This window comes from Hoplias malabaricus, chromosome 14, assembly GCF_029633855.1.
Source record: "Hoplias malabaricus isolate fHopMal1 chromosome 14, fHopMal1.hap1, whole genome shotgun sequence".
Taxonomy (NCBI): Eukaryota; Metazoa; Chordata; class Actinopteri; order Characiformes; family Erythrinidae; genus Hoplias; species Hoplias malabaricus.
In genome coordinates this window covers 23744662-23771868 of record NC_089813.1, presented here as the reverse complement: position 1 = coordinate 23771868, position 27207 = coordinate 23744662, and the positions used below count along the sequence as shown (strand labels likewise).

Here is a 27207-nt window from a genome sequence, read left to right as displayed (position 1 = left end):
TCATATGTGCTCCTAGATCCACATGACCAATAAGGTTTTATAAATAATGTATATAATACAAGAATATAAAATATTAGTTTTATCAGTGATATCTCAAAGAATAAATGATGTCAGTTTTAAAAAGATCTAACAACTGTGAACTGGACAGTGTGCTCTGTTTTCAAATATGTATGTGAAAAGTTGTCGGTTTCATGTTTTTTGCTTGAATGTTCACCACAGCTTAAGCATCATCCCTTTAGTGAAGGTGTTTAACCCTCTGGAAACAGTGCTCCCACCTGCATCCCACTGAGCAAAGACACGTCCAAATGTCCACTACAGACACCACTGACTACTGGGGGCATCAGAAGAAGATATTTTTTTTTAAAAATCGCAAAATCATTCATTACGGCTTCTTTGTTTTGAACATAAAATACATTATTTTGACATCTTTTGGATGTGTTTTTGCTCAGTGGGAAGGAGTTATTTACCTTTGTTGCGGTAAGAGACAATTTTTGGGAAGGATTTGGCTAGAATTTGGAACATTTTTAATATAATCTAATGGCTTTCTACCACAAGGACTTTGGCGAAATCAGGTACTGATGTAGGGATGGCTAGTAATGGAAGGGGCTTCAGCACTCCAGAGAACATGGTTACACACTTCTCCAAAACCCAGTGCCAGGGGGACTTTAGAGGTACAATACTTGGCATTGAGCATGACACTAAGGTTATGCTTTTTCAGAGTATGCCATTAGTGTCGTGCTGTTTTATTGAAGTTATACAAGCTGAACATGCAGAATTAAACGTCTGTGCCAACGCCTTCACTAATTGCTCGGTTGTCGATAAACATTTGGACAGTGAAAAGCGTACTTGACCTCGCTCTCATGAGACTCCTTTGACCTGGGTTTGGCCAGTGAGAGCGGTGGGTGTGGCTTCCTGTGCTAGCGTAGCAGGCCCCGCCCCCTGGTGGGTTTCCCACAGCAGAGCAGCTGAGGAGGAGAGAGTGAGAACGAGCAACATGACAACCAGCACGCGATACAAGAGGATTATTAAAACCGGTAACAGCTCGCATTCCTATCTTATTCCTTCATTTCTCCAGGTTTGAATTACAGTATGTTTGTTGAACTAGACTAATGTGTATTTTCTCTGCGTGTTTGTGTGTGTGTGCGACTGGTATCCCTCGGGTATCGCTGCATCTCTCCACCTGTCTCCTCAGAGGATAGCGAGGTAATGCTCATATTAATGCTATCAAGCTTATGACTTATAAACGTATAGTTTACCTTTAATAACATGTATTGAAACGTGCTTGGGTGTCTATAAGAAAACCACAATATAATGTGCCAGCTGTAAGGGTTTTCTGCTTAAATGAGTGTTAGCCTCCCACTTCTTCAGCTCGAGCTATTTTTCCACACACTGCATTAATGACGCTTGAGTGTTTTGCTTTAGCTCTAATGCTTCTTTTAAAACGTATTGTATACGCTCTTATATTTCACACATGCCTTAATCAAGACCATGTCAACACCTAGGGTGTCACTCTTTCAGGCCAAATGCTGTGTCATATGTCAGAGTGCCACACTGATGTTATTGTGAGGCTTGTTAAGGTGGATGATCATAGTAGATCATGTTCACTACAGTTAACCTTAAAAAGAGAATACCACAAACAACTCATCCATGCTCACTCTACATATAATAATACAATAAATGTGGATATGCAGTCAGTCCACACTTTGATGCCGATCAACCTCTCTGCAATCAGCCTGCTGCTGGAAAGCCCTGCCCAGCATGTGATTGGGATTGGCTCCTTAGGTTTATGATGTAAGAAACTCTGGCTGTCTGAGACCATTTTTGGAACACTGCAGTTTCAAAATAAAAATGCACAGCCATGGCATTGCCAGTTTAATAAGCTCATGATAACGTTGTGTTCCATTTGAACGTCCTCAGATGTTGGAATTTTTAAGTTCCAAGTTGGAAATTTCAAAAGGAATGCCCCAAGAAGTCGGCTTTCCTACTCTGAAAGTCAGGGGAGCCTCACCAACCCTGTGTTTAGAATTCAGAATTCAAGATGGATGCCCTCCTGTTAAAAGTGTGTAAAAGTCCTAGTGTCATACAGTGTATTAGCACTTCTACACATGGTGTCCAATGCTACAATGCTAACCCAGAACAAGCTAAAATGAAAACCTAGGGCACATGTCTCTGAATGTTTGACTGGAATGTGGTCCACCTGGGTGTGACCTTATTCCCAGCTCTGACATCCGACATACAAGGTAAACGGAACACAGCATAGAGCTTCTAGCATTTATAAACACCACACTGATATGTTAAAAACAAAGGGCTCTTTAACACTAAACTAATTTCATAGTGATGGGAACCAAGCATTCTACATTAAAAACTTAGCCATATTATTTATTCCACAACTGCACCAGTGAACCTACTTGTCTCATACTTTAACACTGATAAATTAAAAGAAAAAAATGTTTTTGAACTGTTTTTGCCTTATAACACCCTTCATGTATTTCTCAGACCAGAATACGTTTTATAATAAAGTTTATCTCACAACTACTCAAAAGTCATGTATGCAAATTCCCTACTCAAAATGGTTCTGAAGGCAGCACTGCCTTTAGAACAGAAGGAATGTAATTGGTTGCCAGCCAGCAAACAGGAATGAATGTCATTGGTTAGCACACACTGGGGGCACATTTTAGTGGTGATATGTTTAATAGTAAGCATTTATACAAGTCTTACCACATATCTATAAATAAACATCAAATATGATGCTGTTTTAGAAGCTGTCTGTTTTTCCAGGCAGTTTTCTGAGAAACACCATGTAAATATAGAATTCACTAAAACCCAAACTACACGTGAAGCACACATTTCTAAATATAAGCTCTGTTTATTGTTTATTTTAATTGGATAACAGATTATGTTTGCTATATGTCAAAGTGAACACTGCCTTCAGAACTGTTTTAGTAGTGATATTTAACACAGTGTCTCACATATCTGGCACTGTTTGCAAAACCATTCCTTGTAATAGCTTAACTTTTGTAGCATTTAACAACTTGGATATCTGGTTCCTATCACCCCCAGTGTCAGCAAATCCAGCCCAGTACATCTTAAACTTTTTCTTTTTCTGACATTTTGAGAAACTGGCACTATTCCCCATTTCATAATGCTTGTTGTAGTGTTTCTATCCATGATGAGGGTAGTAGCATAGTAATATAATCTCCAAGCCTGATCTCTGTCTCTCTTTTTGTGCTGGCATCTCCATGGTTACTATACGGAGAGAGAAAAGGAGGAGGATGTGCACGTTTCTCTTGCTGCCAAGACTGCATCCCTTGTGACAGCCCTTCTGCTGTGTTATATTGGAATTTAGAGTTTAAAATAGGGATGCTGCAGTTCAGTTTGACTAGAAAGGTGTGAGGGAATCTAAATGTAGCATTGGAGCTTCACGACCATGTAGTAGAGGAGATTTTGCATAGTTAAGTTTCACAGACCCGTGGATACTTCATTCAAGTGTGTGTCCATTTGTGTCCATATGCTATAAAAATGCAGCTTTTGTTGCTTCTGGCATGGTTATGTAACCCTTAAAGCATGTGTGCTATGCCAAAGATTCAGCTTGAGAAAGAGAGAGAGGCAGACAGAGTGAGGGAGGGAGGGAGGGAGAGAGAGAGAGTTAGACCACATCTGCTCAAGCTGTTTAGGCTGAATGAAGATGGAGAGAGAGAGAGGGGGCAGGTCTTTTTATACTGCAGACATTTCTTTTTCTGCCCTCAAGCTAGATTCAGACAAGGTTCAAAGTGACAGTACTCTGCCCCATCAGTACTCATTCTCTCTCTCTCTCACACACACACACACACACACACACAACTCACACTCAGTTTCTAATAAGTCATGCAACCATCAGCATCACACACTCTTGCTCAAGCACTGACAATCCTCACAAAGTCAGAAATGCAATCCACCCACTCATGCACTTGGCAAGCACTCAGAATCACTACTATACACTTCATGTTTCTCTCTTTCTCTCTCACCTCTCTCTCTCTCTCTCTCTCTCTCTCTCTTTCTCTTTATTCTCTCTCTTCTCTCTCAGTTTTTTTTATTTTTTTATTGGGGGTTAATAAATTAATGGTGTGTACGTTTGCCTACTATCAGAGGTATCTGCTTAAAAAAGGTCAATGCACATTTGTGTGTGTGTGTGTGTTGGGTGGGTGGGTGTATGTGTGTGCACCACTACAAGAACTCAGTGAATAAACCTGAATTGTGTTGCTTTGGCTCCTTAGTGGAGGCCAGTTTAATAAATGTTACAGCCACCCAAGTTGAGGACTGGTGAGTTTATAATGAATTAGACAGTAAAGGTCACAATGCTGTTGCCAGTGTACAGATAAAACAGATGCATTGAAAGACTTCTCTCCTGTGCTCTTCTTTTCTCTTCTCTTCTCATTGCTTCTCTTTTTTCCTTTCTTCGTTCTCAGCTCCATCTTACCTCCTCTGACCATCTCTCCCTGAATACTCAAGAAATGAGATTAAGTGTCTAATACACAGGACCAAATATATGATTATATAAGGCACAATTGGTCAGGTGTCTTTTGAATGGTAACATACATTCAAAATTTATATTTACATCTGAGCATTTTCGTAGTTCATTAAAAGGACAGAAAATGCTCAGTCTTCCTCCCTCTTTGTCCCCTCCCATATCTTTCCCACCCCTCCCTTCTCCTTAGTCATGATGTCATCTGTTGACCACAGTATTAGAGAGCACATGAGGCACAGATGCTTTTCCATTGCATTACACACAGTCACTTGTAGATCATTGCTCTATTCTGAGGCATATTGTAGATGCTGGATTGTATAGGGGACAGTACCAAATTTAACATGGTCACTATTGTAGGTGTAATTATTTTAATACATATATATAAAAAAGTAATTTCGAACAATGTATTGTTTACTAACCCCAAGTATATTTCATTCCACATTCTTTGTGGAACCTATGACAATGATCCAAACTAAACACTTGATTAAGTCAGGATACAGTGGCTAGGCTTTTAATAAGTCTGTTTATTTTCTCTTTTTTTAGTTAGAGCTCAAAGCAGAAGGCACACTTCTGTTAGAGAACCTCTATGATCTCAACCAAACTCATTTTCAAACACAAATCATATGAAGCTTGAAAATATTACATTAAACATTAACATATCTAAATGAACACATTAACAAAACATATATTCATTACTTATTTTTAGAGTGTCTTAGATGTATTGTACCGGGACATCACTGTATTATATTGAACTGAATTCTGTGTATTATTAAACCTCTGATCATTATGTTATTGACCTCTGCCAAACTTTGCATCAGAAGTGAGTGTGTATGCATGTGTAAGATGGACCCCAGGTGGTGAATAGGAGTGGCAGCTGGGCGGTGTGCGCAAGCAAGTGTTTCAGGAGGGGTTGAGCGAAGGCTATTGTGTCACTCCACGACATCTGCTCCCTTCTATTCAGTGGACCCCCACCTCTCCTCTTTTACTTACCCCACTCTCCCCATTCTCTTGTTTACTCTCATCTTCCCAACTGCTAAAAGACAGCAAACTGGCACTAATGCAGCGAGAAATTACCACACCCCACTAGAGCAGAGATAATTTAGAGGGAAAGAGAGAGAGAGAGAGAGAGAGAGAGAGAGAGAGAGAGAGAGATGTAAAGGCTGGTAATATGAGGAGCTACTTAGAATCAGATGCTAGTATGTAGATTGGCTTCAGTGGTGAGGTGCCCCCTAAATCCTCTCTTTATCTCTTTAAAATGTTCCTCACCCTGAATCTCCACACACACACACACACACACAACTACTAGACATCACCACCTCAGAGAGCAGCTGGAGTCCCAAATACACTGATCAGCATTTACAACCCCCATCTCAGCTCTCTCACATGTACTCATATTCACATGCGAGTTTGTCTTTTTACCATGCCAGGATGTGTGGTCTTTCAAAAAGTAAAATTAAAAACAATTTGTTGCAGGTAAATTTCTAATATTAAAATGAGCAGGTAATATGCAGTGGTCAGGTTCAACTAATTATTAGGAAGCTGTACCTAATGTGGGCAGCAGGTAGTGTCGCTGTCACACAGCTCCAGGGGCCTGGAGGTTGTGGGTTCGATTCCTGCTCCGGGTGACTGTCTGTGAGGAATTAGTGTGTTCTCCCTGTGTCCGTGTGGGTTTCCTCCGGGTGCTCCGGTTTCCTCCCACAGTCCAAAAACACACGTGGATTGGTGACTCAAAAATTGTCCGTAGGTGTGAGTGAATGTGTGTGTCTGTGTTGCCCTGTGAAGGACTGGCTCTCCCTCCAGGGTGTATTCCTGCCTTGCGCCCAATGATTCCAGGTAGGCTCGGGACCCACCGTGACCCTGAACTGGATAAGCGGTTACAGATAATGAATGAATGAATGAATGTACCTAATGTCTAGAATGATGAAGCGATATAAATAATTTATTAATGACCAAGAAAGCTGTAAATTAAATAATGACTTTAATAATGTGTTAGATTTGCTATATCTAACTAGACTATATATTTATATTTATATCTATATCTATTTCCTAAACCCAAAAACCTATCCTTAAACCTATATACGTAAATGAATATACATTAACAACTATTTTTTCTGTGATTTTCAGTTTATAAAGTCTGCATTATAAACTGTGCAAAAACACATTTGTAATCCAGACAATTTGCCATTGATCCATTAATTTATTCCTTCACTGGTGTATCATGGCTCATCACTCTTAAAATTCAGTGCGATGAATGAGCTAGTGTGTGTTGTATTTTGCCATCACTACTCAAGTGGCAAAATTCCATGCCACTGCTGGGTCACAGCCTGTGGGAACTGGCAAAGCCACTTCATTCTGCCAGTTTCTTAGATTTTAATTGGTGTAACTATGTGTGTGTGTTTCACAGAGTTTAGTTGCTACTCGAAAAATAATTTAGCTTCCGGCAGTCTCAATTCATACTAAATTTATTGATCAAACTCTTATATTCTCTGCTGAATGGCCAACAGACTCTGAATGTTATCAAGCGCCCTCTATTGGTTAATGGGGAAATTGCGTTCTTTTTCATTCCTGTACTTTCATTCACTTCTATTCTGAAAATCAACTTGGTTAGGGTATTTGATGTATACTAGCCAGAGGATTATGGCTTATTGGGTCACTATTAAACACACCTTAAAATTATATTTCTGAAAAGCCAGTGTACTCCATTCCCCACTTATTCTAAATGACAATAAGCCAAGACATGAAAAATAGTACAATTAATTAAGTAACAAACTTGTGCATGCGGTGTCTGACACGGTATGCATAGAGGTAGGTATAAACCTAATGGCTTTTCCTATCAGTATGCCAAAAAATAAATAAATAAAATAAATTATATCAGTTGATAGAGGAGTCACAGCACATGTGTGTTCGTGCTGTGCAGAGTAAAATAAATCAGAGTAGAATATGAGATTCAGTGTGCTGACATGTCTCCTATCAGTAAATGATGCACAAGGCTGTCTTCATTGTTGGAGGGAGTGTATTTTTTTTCTAAATGAGCATGACTTTTGTTTTGTCAGTCTAAAATTAAATGCAATAAGTACATTCATTATATTTCTATTAATATGTTTTGATGTTCAAAATGCCAGTTTATGACATCAACAAAATAAAACTACAATTCTACAAATCTACAATTTATTTGGTTTGTTTGACAGCCTTTATTTCATTTCAAATTAATGCACAAAATCAGTGATAATTCACATAGTTAACAGAGAATAGAAGACATTGTAGTAATGCGAGCCACTCAGGCCATTGTGGAAAGGAGTTAAGAAGACAAGCGATCCCGAATGGATGGAATATTAAATCCCCCCCAGTAAAGCATACTGTTAAAATGAAGGCATATTGAACAGCTAAATTTGAATTCAGTCTGTACTTTCAGGTCATAGATTGTTGCACAAACAGGTCCATTTGTAGCTGTGCTGGAAGACAAGTATGTGATGATTAAGGCATGCTTTCTGCAAGATGCTAGGTATTTAGCTATCATTAAATAATAAGGCAATCCGAGATATTTACCAAACAAACACAGTATTGTTGCTGTGGACATTTCAGAACACCATCATTGCATTTTAGTGAAACAAGTTCCAGTTTAACCAGATAAACAGAGAAGGTCTGTTTTCACAGGTTCCCATTTCACTGTCACAGTGTGATTCCATGCTTTATTTGATGTTTCTGCAGCTATCCGTAAAAGACTGCAGTGCTGTTCTTTCATATCCTGTGTGGATGATAGCACTATACACAGTAATACCTTGCAGTTACATGATAATGTTTAATCCACTGTGTAAGCCATTAGCTACAAAATGAAATAACAACATTTCAGAACAAACATTAAGGATAGATCAGTGTTTAAACAGTGCCAGTGCTGATATACGATATATTTCATGTTTATACTTGCAGAAGCTGATACATGTATTAAATGTAGATATTATAATCAAATCTACATTGATGCACATTACAGAGAGTAGTAAAATATATATTTGCAGGATTACAGTTGCAGGATAAAATAAAAATATCTTCAAATATGACTTGTGTATATTGGTCAAATACAAACCTCTTTCGGATACCAGTATTTATATTTGAGCAAAGGTTTGCTGATACTCATATAGTTACAGTTCCACTGTGCATCCGTATCAAACATTTTTCCTTTTTTTTGCTACCAATGTTATTTCTAGGATAACATATTTAAAATTAGTAAATTCTGCCTCAGAAGTGAGGCACATGAAAGGAAGGAAAAACAGATGGAGTTTCATCACTTCGTACTGGATTGGGACACTTACAGATGTGTATGAGTGTTGTGTGGCATTGAGAGCAGGACTGGCAGGAAGGGCGTGTCAGTCTTGCTAAATGTAGTAACACACACACACACACACACACACACACAGAGGCACACGCCAGCAAAGTTCACCGCACCTCAGCGCCACTCTCTGTTTATCCACTATGGAAAAAAAAAAGTGGGAGGAATGAGCAAGTGAATGAATGAGTGTTCTTTATTCCCCTTTTCCACCCCTCCCCTTTCCTGTGCAAAAATTGCTTCCTTGCCTTCTCTACCTTTCCCTGCCTCTTTTTCTTCTTCCCTTGCTCTCACTTCTTTTTTCTTTTGTCTTGGCTGCTCTCTCATTCCAATTTCTTCACTTACCTGTCTGAACAGAGGCAAGTGGCAGATGCCGGAGGCCACAGAGAGAGGAGAAAAAGAGGCAGAATAAAAGTACACGGGTGCAGTAGGTTTGAAGAGTGATCGTGGAGATTTGGGGGACTTTTTTATGTGTTTTGGTGTTGCTGGGATGGATGCCATTATGCTGCAGGAGAAGCTGGTGGAGAGGCTACTGTGTGCTCGTGGCAGGACCACTCGACAGAAGGTTATCTCTCTCTCTCTCTCTCTCTCTCTCTCTCTCTCTCTCTCTCTCTCTCTCTCTCTCTCTCTCTCTCTCTCTCTCTCTCTCACTCTCTCTCTCTCTCACTCTTTTTCTCTCTCTCTCTCTCCCTCTCTCTCTCTCTCTCTCGATCTGTGTGTGTCACAGTTTCAGCGTTTTTTTTTTTTTCAGTGAGAATCTCTGTGATGATTTACTTTTCTTTATGTTTACTAATGGGTTTTCCTGGAAAATTTAGTTTACAGCATGAATTACATTTTTAGTTTGTACTATGTCAGTCTTTAGGACCAGAAATTCAGTCTTCAGTTTTCAGAGGTAGATGCAGTATTTGGTTTTTAAGCACTAGATTCGGCACTGTATTCATTTTTCTGATACAAGATTCTAGTTTTCCGTGCTGGATTCAGTTGTCAGTGCTAGATTCAGTATATAGATTTAAGAACTTAGCTTTTACTGCTAGAATTCAGTTGCATTTTACTACACTGTATTCAGTTTCCAGTGCTAATGCAGTATGTCGTTATACGTACTATTTAAGTTACTAATACTAGTTTTTCATAATGAATTTTTCAGTGATTATTCCGTTTGAATTTTTAGTACTAATTAAGCATTCTATTTTAAGTGCTGGATTTTAGTCAGGTTTAACGGTACTTATTTATTTATTTATTTGTTTTTTGTTAGATTCAGAATTGTTTTTTCCTCGCCAGATTCCAGGTTTTCTGTCTTCAGATTCATTTACTGTCATTATTCAGTTATATTCAGTAATCACTTTTCAGTTAAATGTTATAATTCAGCTTTCAGATAAATTGAGTATTCATTTTGAATCAATAATTTCTAAAGTATGGCTCATTGCTTTGTAAGAGTATCAAGTAAATTCAAGTCAAATGTATTAGTATAGCTAGCACCATTCATAACCTGATGGTGTCTCATAGCAGCTTTACTGGGTTGTGCGGATGCTTGGAAAGGGCATGTGAAAATGTTAGTACCTAATTTTCTGTCAAACTCTGTGCCTATTTTGACATACTCGGGTACTTTGTGTGCATGTGTGTGTGTGTGTGATTGAGAAGCTGTGGGGTGTGTGGGGAGTTTCTTTGTAGCATGCAGAGACAGAGGAAATGTTTGTGAAATGAGTTATGATGATCTTCTTTGGCAGACTGAGCAGTTTGTGCAGTCTGAGAGTGTGTTTTTGAAAGAACCATTCAGTTGAAGTCAACAGGGTATCTTGTGTGTGTGTTTGTGTGTGTGTGTTTTGGGGGGGATGGGGGTTCTATGTATGAGAGACGACATTCAGGGTTTGTCAGTCTGGTTCCTGGCAAGACTCTTGGATTGCATACTTAATGGGCTGTTATTCTGTTATTCTCTGTTTAACAGAAAACGAAACCGAGGCTCAGTTTTTTAAAATTTAATTATTTTTGACTTCCCATACACCATTTATCCTCTGCAGACATGACAGCAGTGTTAAGATTTTCTTTATTTGAACCAGCATGAATGAAATGCTGCTTGTCCTGCAATGGTTGGGATTCTATAGAGAGATTTTGACATAGTACTATACTTGGTGAGATGTGTCCTCCTCTGCCAGTCTGTATGCCAATCTGTTTATTCAAACACAAATAAAAAAAACAAGCAATTAAACAGTAGATCTACAGTCTGCACTGGTTGTTAAGAATCCTGTGTGAATAATAATTCTGTACTTTGTTTGTCTCTCGCAGGATAAACAGTATGTCGGCTTTGCTACACTACCCAACCAGGTACACCGGAAGTCAGTTAAAAAAGGCTTCGACTTCACCCTGATGGTAGCAGGTGAGGTTTGTGTGCTTTCACGTGTAGCTTGTTGAAAACATTGTGAAACATTTTCTTTTGTTTAATTCATTTTCAACCTTGTGTAAAGAAATGGCTTGTGGAATACTACCTAGTAAACTGGGATGTATCATCTTGCAGCACATCACTGCTCATCTGTTGTCATTGTCTGCCTGCAACTATAGATATATTTATATAAAGGTGGGAGCTTATGTAAAATGGAATTAAAACAAAATTTTGTGAGCTCTGACAAATGCACAAATAAAAGATATTCCGTGTTCTCACTGAACAACTTAATTGCATTTTGTAAATACAGTTATTTATATTTAAAATTATAAGTTGACGCTGGCACCACATTCCGAAAAAAAAAAAAATACCAGTGGGTTGCATCACCTTTCCTTTCCATTACTCTGTTGTATCATTTGGGAACTTATGATACTAATTGTTACAAATGTCCAAGTTCATTTTTGTGCATTTATACTTTATACAAGATTTATTCAGCTGCTCAACAGTCATTGGTTGCCTGTGGATGTACCATAGGAGACCAAAGCAGGCCAGTCAAGCACACTCATCCTGTGTCTACAAAGCCATGTTGGTGTGACATGTACAGAATAAGGCCTGGCAAGTCAACCATGCCATGGTCACTTTCGTCATTAGAATGAAAAACACATTCTAATGTCCATTTTTTAAAAATAACCTGAAACACTCCTCTTACAGCATCATTGAATATCGAACATTTAACGCACAGTGGCAAATTTTCTGTCTCAGACAAGCTCTTGCAGCAGGAAATGAAACACATGATTTATGAGCGCCTGTACAACGCGTGCAGGAGAAAGTCCGGAACATTTCCCGTGCCGTTCTGACATGTACTGACCCTCCCAGTGTTCGAAATGGCTTGCAATTCGCTATTCCCTATATTATTCACTATATAGTGCACTATTATAGGGAACTGAATTCAGGAGGGTAGTGAATGATTTCAAAACACTACCTCATGCAGGTTTTCACCAAACAACACAGTGGATTGTGGGTAATCAGATATCTGCTAGTGTACATGGGTTGTACACTACTTTTTGCAGTGCATTGTGGGATTGTTTGAGTGCACTGAAAATTGTCCACTATGTTTTCAGACACTACAAAACGGCAGAACCCCTAAATAGTGCACTATATAGTGAATAGGGCACAGTTTTGGACAGAGTTTCTGATTTTTTTTATCAGAGATTTTTACTAGTGTGCAAGGAAGATAAAGTGTGGGTAACGTCCTAGACGGTCGCATTCACACATACAGCTCCTCCCGGTAAACTCGGTGGCGCAGCAGGTAGTGTCGCAGTCACACAGCTCCAGGGACCTGGAGGTTGTGGGTTCAATTCCCACTCCGGGTGACAGTCTGTGAGGCGTTTGGTGTGTTCTCCCCATGTCCACGTGGGTTTCCTCCGGGTGCTCTGGTTTCCTCCCACAGTCCAAAAACACACGTTGGTAGGTTGATTGGCGACTCAAAGTGTCCGTGAGTGAATGTGTGTGTGTGTGTGTCTGTGTTGCCCTCTGGGGTGTATTCCTGCCTTGCACCCAATGATTCCAGGTAGGCTCTGGACCCACTGCGACCCTGAACTGGATAAACGGTTACAGATAATGGATGAATGTAGGTTGCATTTTTCCTTTATTTTCCTCTATCTGTCTTAACATTTTGGGAGTGTGTTTCATGTGTCATTTTTGAATTTGTTTATTTTTACAACCTAATAGGAAACTTAATTTGTGCTTTTTTGGTTAAAAAGAGAACACATCACATTAACACATCAACAGTTCTGTTAAAAGACATTAATTTAAAAGGCAATACTTTTTAGTAGTGAAAAAGGGAAAAAAAAATTATAATAAAAATTAAAATCTGGAGTGTGTGAGCTGCTGTACAACACCTGAAATAATTCTTTACTTTAATGTTACATGCGCATCTCAAAAACAAGCTCTGGCTCTATGGGCTGAGTATGTGAGTACTTTACACATTTTAAATGCAAAATCAACATTATACTATTTAAGATATATGGGCAGTAGTAGCTCAGTCACTTAATCCTTGAAAGACCTCTTCTACAGGTGTTAGCTGAGTTGGTGTTAGCATCCTATTCTAAAGTTTTGCTCACAATCCTCAGAGACCGTCCACTTGTTCTTCAGCATGTTGCATGCAACTGCACATTTTCACCAGAGAGGTCTTCAAATCAAGGATAACTCCCAAGAATTTCAATTCTAATTCACTAAACCCTCACAAAGATGCAGATACTAATTAAGGCTTGTTTTTGTTGAGTTGTCTGAAACACAGAATTTGTGTTGAATCACTGTATTCTAACTTTCTTTTTAGGTTTCCTGATTCAACACTATTAAATACACACTATGGGGTGGTTTCCCAGACAGGGATTGAGCCTAGTCTTGGACTACACAAAATTTTGAACTGTGACTTGCCATTGAAAGGAGGATTTTACCGGACTAGGCTTAATTCCTGTCTGGGAAACCAACCTATAGTGTTTAAGGAACCAACACAAACATAATGTGAAACTATCTTGATACAACACCAATCAATGTCAGCTGTCACTCTCCCTGCATTACAGTAAGACAAGTGTATGCATGCCCACTTTGGTCAATAATAAGAGTATTATGTGTGTTTGTGTGTGTGGGTGTGTCCTTATGTTTTAGGTGAATCTGGTCTGGGCAAGTCTACTCTAGTCAACAGCCTTTTCCTCACAGACCTCTACAAGGACAGAAAACTACTAAATGCAGAAGGTAAAGGCCTCACAAACTGCATCTGTAACATGTTAGTACATAGTTGGTGACACATCTGCATTTACACTTTATATTATAAGAAATCAATTTAAATTAATGGATTCAGATTCCTTAAGGTGCACCCACTGTAGATATGTTCCCCTGCTCAAATACAATTTTTTTTATCTTAATAGGACTTGAAGGAATGAAATATGTTGCTCTGGAACAATTGTACATAAGCCAAAAGTCACAATACTCATTGCCAGTTATCAGGTAGAAACATCTGGTGCTTCATGTCGATGGGTTTCACATCAGTGTATTCAACCCACAGTGGATGGAAAATATTCTAAAAAATATACTTCCAGAATTTCCAAAAAGCTAAACACAGTGAGCACTCTGCTGTATCCGTGCAGTGTGTGGTTATATGTACGCTTTAGCATTCAGCCATTTCACAGATCCTCATTCTCTACCAGCCCCTGTTGTTTGAGCATTGCTTGCTTTGCCTCTCTTTTGTTTGTTTGCATCTACACTAAATGCAGAGAAATTTAAATCAATTACTCTATATACAGTGTTGCAAGAGCTAGGCAAACAAGAGATGACAGTCCTCATAGGAATGATGTCTATTTCTCTTTCTCTCTCTCTGTCTCTCACTCAGAGCGTATAAATCAAACAGTAGAAATCACAAAACACACTGTGGATATTGAAGAGAAAGGTGTGAAGCTCAAGCTTACCATCGTAGACACTCCAGGATTTGGAGACGCTGTAAACAACAATGACTGGTGAGAGCTCAGCTAAGTTAGTCACTATAAATTATTTCCTGCTGTGCTATCTTTCTGAGATGTGTTGTGTGTGTGTGTGTGTGTGTGTGTGTGTATGTATGTGTGTTTTACAGCTGGAAGCCCATCACAGACTACATTGATCAGCAATTTGAACAGTACTTCAGGGATGAAAGCGGACTCAACCGGAAGAACATATTGGACAATCGAGTGCACTGCTGTCTCTATTTCATACCACCGTTTGGACACGGGTGTGTGTGTGTGTGTGTGTGTGTGTGCTTTTGTATTGGTGGGTGTCCTTGGAGAAGCTGAAGGTCTATCTAGCAAACATTAATAATGCTATCATGTTTCTACTGATGGCAAAAATATATCACAGTACTTGATGTTTTATACGATACTTCTTACATAACACAGGGCATTTTTAAACAAGTTATGAATGCAAAAATGTTTCTATGTTACTTAATTAAGTTTAAATTACCGCATATATATTATATTATTATATTTCCTTGTAGAAATATGTGCAATGCATTTCAGTTCAAACTACTTAATTACAAATTTAACTACTGGTGAAGCATTAGAAAATGCTTAAAAGGATGCCCTCTGGTTGGCTCCCATTAGAGTGGTTTCACTGGGTGGAAACCCTGGGGCTGAACAAGGACCAGATGGAAGTATTATATGCCACAGCTGGCTTGGTAATTGCTAGTAGCTGTGGCTGGGAATAGTGAAGTCTAGACTGCTGCCACCAAAACCCTCACCAGAAGTAGTGGATGAAAGACAATGATGATTATCAGACATCTCTGAAGGTTCCTTTAATAAATATTGTGTGTGTGTGTGCACTTTTACAGTTTGAGGCCTGTTGATGTGGAGTTCATGAAGGCTCTGCATGAGAAGGTTAACATTATCCCCCTCATTGCAAAGGCGGACTGTTTAACGCCAAATGAGATAAAGAAACTGAAGGATCGGGTGAGTTTACAGAATCACATTTTGAAAGCTTTACTACAGCAGAGTAGTATTTCCCACTGAGCTACTGCGATGATTCTGGCATTATCTGTATTATACGTAAGTGAACTTAACTATTACACCCTCTCTCAGGTTCGAGATGAGATTGAGCGGTTTGGAATTAAAGTCTATCAGTTTCCCGAGTGTGACTCTGATGAGGATGAGGAGTTTAAGCAGATGGATAAAGAGCTTAAGGTGAGAAACAAATCTCTAAAGCCCCATAAAGTTCCATAACGGTGATTCGGCAAATTCAGCTTGTTTTATCCTGCCACAATTAAAGTAAGATATAGAGAGAACTCTGTCTTGTTTTTGTCCCCATGTGGACTATTTGTTGTTGCATTTTATTGTGGTGTTAGTTCTGATTAACATATTAAATGACTGAACAGGTGTACTGCAAGCCTTTTGAGAACGATTTTTAATCTTAATGATTTTTCATTTAAAAGTGTGTGTGTGTGTTTTAGGAGTGTACACCATTTGCTGTTATCGGTAGTAATACAGTTGTGGAGGCGAGAGGTCAAAGAGTGAGAGGACGCCTTTACCCATGGGGAATTGTAGAAGGTGTGCAAAAGATACCTTTTTTAAACACTGTTATATATTGTTTATAATTTGTAATATATTTTGTATATATTTTAACATATTTGTAAATCTAAAGAAAAATGGACACTAAGTAAATACATTGGAAAAGTAAGAGCGAGAGGGGCACAGCAAGGCATAATGTGTGCCACTTGTAATAATTGCAGTGTAAATGTGCTTTGTCACTTGATTTTGTTTTGTTCAATATGAAGTTGCAGTTTTGTATGAATTACGGTGTGTAAAATAAATTCTAGTGCAGTCTGGAAGCAAAAGACATGTAGGTGAGAGTCAGAGTTGTGGGGCTTGAAAATATTCTAAAAGGGGGTCATGGCTGAAAAAGTTTGGAAACCACCGACTTGACAGGTTTCACCCTCCGCCCACAGCTTGTGTCTATAATGGGAAACTGTCTTTTATATGGGTGCTTCATTACTTTTTTCTTCTGTTCTTACTTTTTAGAAACTGTGTGTGTGTGTCTGTATTAGTAACAAGATTAAAACTACTGACTTCACCGGTTGAAGAGATTAACATTGATTCTATTATATTACAACGGCACCGGTAAAGGGTTGGGACATATTAGGCAGCAAGTGAACAGTCTGTTTTTGAAGTAGATGCATTGAATGAGCATCTCCTGCAGATCTTTTTGGATAGTCTTTATTTAACACCGAACAGTTTACCGCGTATGGTACTGTGTAGTAAGAGACTGATCTGAATGCCCATTCTGACCCCTGTCTACTATTACAGATACCTGCAATTAGGTATGTGTGCATTAAAGCTAGACCAGTACTCATATACCCTTAATGAAGAAGGCAAGCTGCCCAAGGCAATGTGATGCTGTGTGCAATGTTCTGTTAAGAAACCCTGGGTCCTGGTATTTCTGTGGATAATACTCTGACCTGTACCACTTACACTTACGCATTGTTACAGACCAAGTACACACCTTCATGCCTACAGGAAAGAGGCCGTAAACCATGAATATCTGTGGGATGTTCCACTGAGGCCACGTCATGCAGTTTATGCCGGCCTTACACCAAACGACTAACTTTCAAGCGATTTCACTGTCGCAGACACAATTCCAAAGTCAGAGTAAAATCATGTGAGTTTTGCTGAGGTTGCAGTGCACTCCAGGCATCTCAACTGCTTAGTGTGTGGGGGTCAGGAGAGCTGTTTTAACTCTTTTTCTCATCTTGACGCTCCGATAAAATCACCTGTGTTTAATTATCACACCTCTTTTGTCTTTGCTCACGCCAATACTTACCAACATTGTGAATAACCAATAAATATTAAAATGTACTGTATTAAATGTATGAAAAAAGTTCATATTCATTGTTAATTATGACTATATTATGTTAATAAAATGAGGCTAATTATTTAAATAAGGCACAATCTACCAAAGTGTATGTTGCTCTCAGCACCCCTACTTTGTACGTCCAAACAGAATGCGTCGATTCCTGACGCAAATAGGCTCCTAACCAAGCAGCTATAAATGACGAGTTGGCAGCCCTTCATTCGCCGCAGAGACTCTACATTGTCAGAAATAGTACTGTATGGTACTGTACGGGTACACGACATGTTACACGTACAGCAGTGGTGTTAAAGTCCAGCTGTTTTCTCTAAATGTACATTACATTCTTTTCTCTAGAAAGAGAGGTTAATCTTCGCAATCTTTCAATATAGAAATGTATACAATTATTAAAGTCCCTGAAATGAAATTGAATCAACACAACCTAAAAACCTACAATTAATACAGAATATGGTACAATTATTTTCTCTATCTAAAAGTGTTGAATATGTTCCCTTGAGGGTACAATTTTTCTGAGACTTGAGGAATCAAATTACTGTCTTGAAATTCATCTTTTCAAAATCATAGTTTGTGACTAAACACTCAGTGACATTGTCTTTAGTTGTGAGAGGGTCACACTTGAGTCTTTTTAAAAGTCTTTTCAAAGTCTCCTAGGGTATGGTTAGCATTACATGAATTAAAGAACCTACTGCTTACATCATGGTGCCAGGTAAAACAGTACAGATCCTGAGGTCTTGTTGATGCCTTGATGATGAAGAATTATTTGGGCACAAGGGAAATCTACACAATATTTAGCAGGTGGTTTTTAACTTATGCCTGATCTATGTGTTTGTGTGTGTGTGTGTGGGAGAGAGTTCAATTTAAAGAAAATTAAATGGCATGAATATCAATATCATATACTTATTCATTAATATAACATACTCATTCATGTCTTCCTCACATGATGTGTATTTGTGTTCTGCAGTGGAGAATCAGTCTCACTGTGACTTTGTGAAACTGAGGAACATGCTGATTCGCTCACACATGCATGACCTGAAAGATGTGACCTGTGATGTACACTATGAGAACTACAGAGCACACTGTATCCAGGAGATGACCAGGTGCGTGGAGCTGTGTTTACGTTGTTTTCATTTGTCAGTGTGAATACATGGACTGGGTTTTTGTTTCTAAATTTTTATGTGTGTGTTCTTTATGACAGTAAACTTGCACAGGACAACCGCATAGACAGTCCTATTCCCATCCTGCCACTGCCCACTCCAGATGCAGAGACAGAGAGACTCATTAAGATGAAGGATGAAGAGGTAAGGCTTCAGAATGACTTACATCATTACACGATGATAGATGTGTATATCTGCAATGTTCAGCTTTTAGACTTGATTAGATTTCTTCAAGACAAGAGGTTTTTAAAATGTGTTGTGACAATATGAGGAGAAATGGGTGACGAGAGATCAGAAATGGAGCATATTCACCATGATTTAACATGTATAGATATATATTTACACACCTATACAATCATCAATGATGTCTTCTTTGTGAATTTGCAGCTGAAGAGAATGCAGGAGATGCTGGAGAAGATGCAACAACAGATGCATGAGAAAGATCAGTGACCTCTCAGTAGACACACACACACACACACACACACACACACCTCACTGCATACACTTAGAACATGCACTTATGCAGAAATACATCCTTCTCAGTACAGATCTTGCTGTATACTGTATACTCCCTATGTGAATGAATACAACTGGTCATATATGTATTATACGTACAGTGTACTCTACAGACACACAGTGATACACTTATTCTGTATATTTGCTAAATGATTTGCTTGGTGCTTTGAAGCCCTTGCCTGGCAGGTACAAATGTGATGCAGCTATTTAATGTTTCATTTGTGTTTATGCCAATGTGAAAATAGCTATCATGGGTAATATAATGTAATATTAATTTAAATTAAATTGACTTTTAGAAGTATCTAATTTATATTTACTTGATTTTGTTTTTTTAATGCTTAGATAGACAAATCTGCATCAAGTGTTTTATAATTCTATTATAGCCAAAATGTTGGTTTGAGTGTGTGTATGCGTGTGTGTGTGCGTGTGTGTGCGTGTGTGTGCGCGTGTGTGCGCGTGTGTGTGCGCGTGTGTGTGCGTGTGCGTGTGTGTGTGTGTGTGTGTGTGTGAGAGAGAGAGAGACTGTACTTTTATGATGAATCCTTTTTATTCCTGTAAGCTGCTTTGTTGGCTTTTATAGTGCTAGCTTAAAGTGAATGTAGAGAAGTATTGTGCAGGTTATCCTTAAGAATAAATATGAGTAATTCATGTGTTTTTTGTTTTTATTCTGTTTCATTTCATTCTCTACAATGCAGTATTCAGAGGCTTTCCCTAAGATTGGGAGTTCCCACCAGTTTCAGAGTTTCTGCATAATTCAATCTTAGACAAACAAACAAAATCATTAACAGTGGGGTGATGTGACCATTTGTTGCAGAGAAAAAAGCAGTTTATATATAATACTAATGTACATTGCATGGTTAACAGATGCTATATTTTTCATGAACTGTTTTGCATTGCTATGACCTGCACGTTCTATAATGAATTCTTTAAAACATAGACTAAAAACAAAAGTCATGTCTAAAAGCAGTCTGAATACAATGCAGTTGGTTTGGCAATTTTTAAAGCAAGGGTTTGAGTAAGTGTAACACAAAATGTAGGCAAATCAGCAAACTTATTTTGGGTACCATGTGCTTGATAGTACTGCATTGTAGTGAATAGGTTTTATTAATTATCATCATAAAATCTGCACAGTTACAGCCTCTCCACACCCCTGGTAAATGTGAGAGAAAGTGTTTAAAATACCAACTTTTAGTTGATGTAACAAAACTACGTGCCACAATTACTGACTCCACTGTATTTAATATTTTGTACAACCTCTGTTCGCCAGTAATACAGCAGCTAGTCTACTCCTGTGACTTCTTATAAAGTTGGAGAAGGGAAGACAGCAGGGATATTGAGACCTTTCCTATTTACAGTATCTCTCCAGATCATCCAGGGTCCTAGGTGCTTTCTTGTGCACTCTCCACATAACAATTCTCCACAGGTTTTCTAAGGGGTTTAAGTCAGTGGACTGAGATGGTCAAAACTGAAGTTTGATCTGGATATATGTATCATTGTCCTGTGCAAATAACAACCCATTTTTAATCTTTTGGCTGAGGCAGATTTTGATTTAAAATATCCTGGTAAGTCCATAATGCCAAGTACCTTGATAAAATGCCTAGGAGCTTTATAAGAAAAACAGTCCAACATCACAGACACGTCAGAATGCATAACAGTGAGCATTGGGCTCTTTAGCATGGCCTAAATATGGTCTTTGTTGCCAAAAATCTTAATTTCATTTCATCTGATCACAGAACAAGGTTCCATTCAAAGACCCAGCATCATTTTGCAAACTTCATATGCTAATGTTTGTGGCTAGATGACAGGAAAGGCTTTTTTTCCGGCAAGGCCTTTCAAATAATCTGGGGGCAGGGCGGTGGAGTTATTCGTTTTGCACTATATTATGCTACTTTGTTCTGCCATTCTGCAAAATTATTACATTTAAATTAAATCCCTTGTGGATGTTTTTAATTAATTAATTCATCTTTTCCTCTCTTAGCATCTTCCTCATTATTCACTCGGGCAATATGAACCTGGATCCTTGTCTATTCAAGTTTGTCTGATGTTTGGGACTTTTATTGCTGTGCATTTTCAGGAGAGTAGCTAATATGTGTAGGCATTACCTGATTTATGGAGGCCATCACACGTTCCCCTTACTTGAGTTGTGTTATTTTGTTTTTGCCATGTTGAAGAATGACGGGTCATTTGACACTCAATTCATTCATTCATTATCTGTAACCGCTTATCCAGTTCAGGGTCGCAGGGGGTCCAGAGCCTACCTGGAATCATTGGGCACAAGGCAGGAATACACCCTGGAGGGGGCGCCAGGGCCACAGGGCAACACAGACACACACACACACACACACATTCACTCACACCTACGGACACTTTTGAGTCGCCAATCCACCTACCAACGTGTGTTTTTGGGCTGTGGGAGGAAACCGGAGCACCCGGAGGAAACCCACGCGGACACGGGGAGAACACACCAACTCCTCACAGACAGTCACCCGGAGCGGGAATCAAACCCACAACCTCCAGGCCTGGAGCTGTGTGACTGCGACACTACCTGCAGCGCCACCGTGTTGCCCACCGTGTTGCCTCAATTCAATCAATCGAAAAATGCTTCTAATTGTTTCTAAGAATTGTGGCACATATGGTTTTGTGAAAACTAATCATTTCTTGATAAGGTAATTTTTCTGAGGTTTCAAAAATAATTTTAATTAAGTTAATTTTTGGATATCTGATGTGTTTTAATCAATTACATTTTTATTTGTTTATTTAAGGTGTGAGATTAAGCTTATTTATCATTTCTTATAACCTCTTTACTAATTTTACCTGTGGTGCCAATAATATCTGAATATCCCTCACAAAAGCTTCACTGCATTTAGTCGTTTAGGAAACTCCAACAGACTTGCTTATGTGGTTAGACACTTTATCATATTTAATTTTTATTTTTGGATGAGCTTCAAGACATCTGCTACTATGGCTGACCCCTGTAGTGGTCTATGGATATGAACTTATGGCGCTACAGACCTCTACGCATAAATAGTGCTTAATATGTCTAATAAGAGCTGTGCAAAAAAATCTGCAGTTTCATGACCTATGCAGCGCACCACAGGGCAGGCATTTGAAATTCAGCCTTCAAGATAACTGGGCCAATGAGATTCTGTTGCTGTTTAGTAAGCACAAAAGTTTTAAATTTGTAAAAAAAAATCTTAATATGGATATTTTAAAATATGAATGTGGCTGTTTTTGGACATATTTGATCCACATTTCCTCTGTGATAGAACCTACAGGGGGTGGAGTGATGTGTGTGTTTATGTGCTTGTGAAAGACTTTTATCAGTGCGACCCAGCTGTGTCTCCACAAGACTGTCTTGGGTGTTAGAGTGGACACATATTCTCAAGATCCGTTACCAAGAGAAAAGTTGGTCAACTGGTAAGAATCCCTCTTTCTTTTACACATTCTCACAGTAGGTGTACTTACATACTCTCACAAAGTATATTTTAGAGGAGTAGGATATTATAGTGTAGTATCTACTCAAAAACCACATCTGTTTCTTCAGCTTTTGTAGAGTGGACTAATTACTGTAATTGTGCTTAAATGGCTACAGCCTTTGACAATTTCCTGTACACTATATTTCTTTTAAAAGTAGTGTGTTTTGTGCTAAGTGTAATGCTTATTAAGGAAGCTGAACATTTCTTTAATCACGCATTGATGTTACTGTTAAAATGTGGAAATATAGCTCAGTTTTTGCTAAAATGCTAATTTCGTAGTGGTTTATCACAATACTGTGGGATTAAATTTGTATTACAGGAAAAAGTAAAATTATTGCTGTATCATTAGTTTCTCATGTCTTTACCATATTTCCGTCTAGAAAAACTGGCCCTCTTTATCTTTGCCTGTCACGCTTCTTTTCTTTCCTCCTTCCTCTGTATATTAGACCTCTAAGTACAATCCCAGAGAATGTCAACAATTTTTTCTGTTACAGTGAATAAGTCTATTACTAAAAAACAAAACATGGGTGATAGACACATCACCCTAAAATAAAATATTTTATGTGATTTAAAGTACTGTTTAAAAGTCAAAGACCAAAATTCTTTATTTCATTTCCACTAAAAGAGATCCTTAGGTTATCCATTTAACATAAGATTCCACAGAAGCTAGAACAACTGCTTATATTAATCTATTTTTTATTCAGTACTTGTGTCCACACTTGGCTTCTATTACACCTTCCATTCTTTAAGTGAAGGATCCAAACAACATAAATACATTTTTCACAAAATTATGATGATAGATATATGATGATAGCAAAGATTATGGATGGTGCCAAAAGAAAAATTTAAATCAAAATTGCTTATGTGCCAAATGTATATATTCCAGCAACCTACTACATTTGTATTAATATCATATTCATTTTAATTATTTATTGTAATTATTTAATTTTTTAAAAAATGTGAATTTTTTTGTCAGATAAATTAATAAATATATTCTCTGCCCCCACTCCCCTCCCTGCAAAACACACACACACACTCTCTCTCTCTCGCTCTCTATCTCTCTCTCTCTCCTGCAGTGTGTGCTGGTATGAGGTGTGTGTTAGTTGTAGTTATTTTCTGTATGTTTGGGGCTGATGTGTGTGTGGTGGAGGCTGTGTGTCCAAATCTGTGCTCATGCAGGGCTGGTGTGGTGGACTGCAGCAGACGGGGACTGACCACAGACACACTGCCTTCATCCTTCCCCTCTGAAACTACTGAACTCCATCTCCATGACAACCTCCTCACAGCATTGCCCAACGGGCTCCTGGACACACTGCCAGCCCTACAGCGGGTTAGTCTTCATGGAAATCCCTGGACATGTGACTGCGCAGTTCTCTATCTAAAGGGTTGGTTAATGGATCAGAGCAACGATGCACTGATCAGGTAAGCCTGTGTGTGTGTGTGTGTGTGTGTGTGTGTGTTCGTTTATTTAGCATAGTTATGAGCTCATGAGTGAATACACTGTCTTTCAGAAATGTAGAACTTTATATTCTTGCTGTTAAACTAATGTTAATTAATAAGATGTCTGTATAAATTTTGCTAAACTAATACATATATTTGTATATGTAGCCACCTCATGGTTTTATCTTTGGGATAGGGATTAAATAAATATGTAAATAAACCACATTACAACCACCTCCTTGTTTCTACCTTCACTGTCCATTCTCTCAGGTCCACTGTCTACAATATGTAATTGTAGAACTATGAAGTGCTCCTGTACGGTCAGTGGAGCTGAGAGAATGGACAGTGAGTGTAGAAACAAGGAGGTGGTCATAGTGTTATGCTTGATGAGTGTATCTCTTTTTAAATATATTTTACACTGCCCTCTGCTGGAGGGTAGAGTTAAAATAGTTGGTTTATGAAACTTAAACTCGACATATACACCTTTTCCCACAAGTTATCACACTTCTCTGCAGTCTTAATGAACAACTGAAATGCTTTTGATCAAAATGCCACAAGGATCAAACAACACTCACTTTTTTTAACCTGTCTAAACAGCAAGGACCAGACCAGGGTCAGGCCCAGTTGAGAATGAACTTCTATTTACTTCAGTGTGAAAAGCAGAAAACTCTGAATTTTAGTCAATTTTGCTTTGTTCGTTTTCTACTCCATTTTTCCCACATGTTATTTCCTTTTTACATATGAGATGGGGTAACAGCAGAAAAGTTCATTTGCATATAATTGACAGCAGTGGCACAGTGGTGCAGCAGGTAGTGTTGCAGTCACACAGCTCCAGGGACCTGTAGGTTGTGGGTTTGATTCCTGCTCCGTGTGACTGTCTGTGAGGAGTTTTGTGTGTTCTCCCTGTGTCTGCGTGAGCACTGCAGAAACTGCACTATGTAACTTTAACTACTGCTGTATTTTTTTCACTTTTTTATTATTGATTTCAATAAAGTGTTGTAAAAAATGAATTACACTAGGTGAAAACCCAGGAACAAACAAGGAAAACAGTGTTCCTTCAAAGGGAACTTATGATTGCGAGGAAACGCTATTCTCTCTGGTTTGTTTATACTCAGAAGCTCCACTTCTTTTAAGGTGGAATGATACGAGAAAAAAAAACTGTTGTTTGTTTGTGGCTGAAGATAAACTTGTCTGTAAATTTTTATTTACTGTCTGCATTACCATAGAAACCTATTTGTTACTCGAGGTGTTTCGTTTTGTAGCAATTTTTGTAGCAATTATGGCATCAGTTCCATCTTAAGTAATCTGAAACAGCAAAAATAATTTGCATTTACATCTACATTTACAGCATTTTGAAAAAGAGAGTCTACTAAAAAAAACAGATGCCTTTTCTTTGCTGTGAATGGCTTCATAAAGCCATTAGACTGATTTCAAACATTGAGGACTTTCTTATGGGTGCCCTCTACTCTTTTAGGGACTGGCCAGGCTCTCCTTAAATTGAATAATAATTCACTATGTCAGTGAACTCCTGAATCTACAGCCTTTACCTAAGGGGAAACGTTAATTACTAAAAGCTACACTAAACAATTAAGTTGTCAGCCTAGATGTAAAAACTGAGACTGGAAGCTTATTTCAGAGTTGGGGAATTTTATATGAAAAAGCTCTTCCACCCTGAAGTCTTCTGAATTTTTGGAACTAGTAGAAAGCCAGAGTCATGTGACCTAAATGAACCTGATGGTAGGAAAAAAAGTTCTTGCAAATATTCAGGGCTAAGACCATGAAGGGCTTTGCATGGAAATAGGTGTGTGCATCATGATGATAATGTAGTGTCATTGATATTAAACATAGTTATAATTTATACTTTCCTTCTCTCTGTGCTTTTACAGGAATGTGATCTGCTCTTCTCCCCCTGATCTGCAGGGGAGGTTAGTGGCATATTTGGACGAGGAGGAGGTGCAGAACTCGTGTCGTTATTGGCTCTGTGACCTGGCCTTGGTCTCTCAGATCACCCTCTTTGTCTTCATAGTGGTTCAAGCGTTCCTCCTAGCCGCGGTCATCCATTTCCTTCGCCGCTTTGACCGACTGACCTGCGATGCCCGCCGCTCAGCTCACAATGATGGAGTTTCAGAGGAAGATGCATTACTGAAGGACACAAACACATGAGGCTAAAAGGCCTCAACTACAGTGCTTCCCAGTCCTGATGCTGGAGGAACTCTGTAATTTAAAAAAATACTTTTTAGCTTGTTTTGTAGATGACAAGGATGGTAACTGATTTTCCTCCTCTTCACAGACAGTTGTGTAAAATTTGACTCCTGAGTTAAAGTATTCACATTGTGTAAAGAACATCTAAACCTATACCTAAAAATATCAGGCTTACTAAACAAGGGTAACAGACATTTTTCTATCTGTTATAGACTATAACAGACATTTTTCTAGTCCTTGTTTTCAAATAAATTTTTAATCATTTGGAACATTCGTGGATTTTGAAGTTGTGTAGTCCTAACTCACCTACTCAGTTGTAATTGGTCATTTGTTCGCTCTGCAGATGTTTCTTATTTCTTATGTTTTCTCTGTGCTAGTCGGGAGCGGGAAAACCACAAAGATGTTCAGGGTAGGAGACTCCATGTTCAGGGCTAGGAATTTCTGTTCTGTTCATCACACAAACCAATGTGAAAGAGTGGATTAATAGTAGATAATGGAATTTTTTAAAATGCTGTTTATTAAGAACTATTGATGAAAATAGCCAGACATTAAAGCCAAACTTCTGCTCTAGTGTATAAAAAAAGAATTTGTTAATTGGGATTTTGCAACTGTGCAATAATATGTTTATACCTATTCAGACAAGTAAGTATAGTATTTTGGTTTTACAATTTTTATACTGTATTTTTCCACTAAAATAATGCTGGAAACAATGAGGCTATTTTTTCTTTATATTTGTTCATTTTACTCCTTTTAATTATTATTATATTATACTGTAACTTTTTGCTTGTTTCTGACCAACATTTCTTAAATTAAGTGTGTGTGTGTATGGGAAA

General features: G+C 38.4%; 2 protein-coding genes across 3 annotated transcripts; both read left to right on the top strand.

The window, feature by feature from the left end:
* Positions 1–993: 993 nt before the first annotated feature.
* septin5a (septin 5a) lies at positions 994–19867 on the top strand. 2 transcript variants are annotated; one of them, XM_066643316.1, is made up of 12 exons: positions 994–1034; positions 1193–1203; positions 11106–11196; positions 13870–13956; positions 14591–14714; positions 14828–14962; positions 15557–15674; positions 15804–15905; positions 16172–16268; positions 18548–18683; positions 18782–18884; positions 19128–19867. In XM_066643316.1, exons 1-12 carry the CDS (start codon positions 995–997, stop codon positions 19188–19190), a joined length of 1107 nt encoding a protein of 368 aa, XP_066499413.1. In that variant the 5' UTR covers position 994; the 3' UTR covers positions 19191–19867. The 2 variants fall into 2 exon arrangements, with proteins under 2 accessions (XP_066499413.1, XP_066499412.1); XM_066643315.1 differs by lacking the exons at positions 994–1034; positions 1193–1203 and adding an exon at positions 9168–9390.
* A 2687-nt stretch (positions 19868–22554) lies between these two features.
* gp1bb (glycoprotein Ib platelet subunit beta) lies at positions 22555–27114 on the top strand. Its single transcript, XM_066644717.1, has 3 exons — positions 22555–22673; positions 23809–24154; positions 26059–27114. The coding sequence occupies exons 2-3, from the start codon at positions 23820–23822 to the stop codon at positions 26333–26335; spliced, it is 612 nt and encodes a 203-aa protein (XP_066500814.1). The 5' UTR covers positions 22555–22673; positions 23809–23819; the 3' UTR covers positions 26336–27114.
* Positions 27115–27207: the final 93 nt, after the last annotated feature.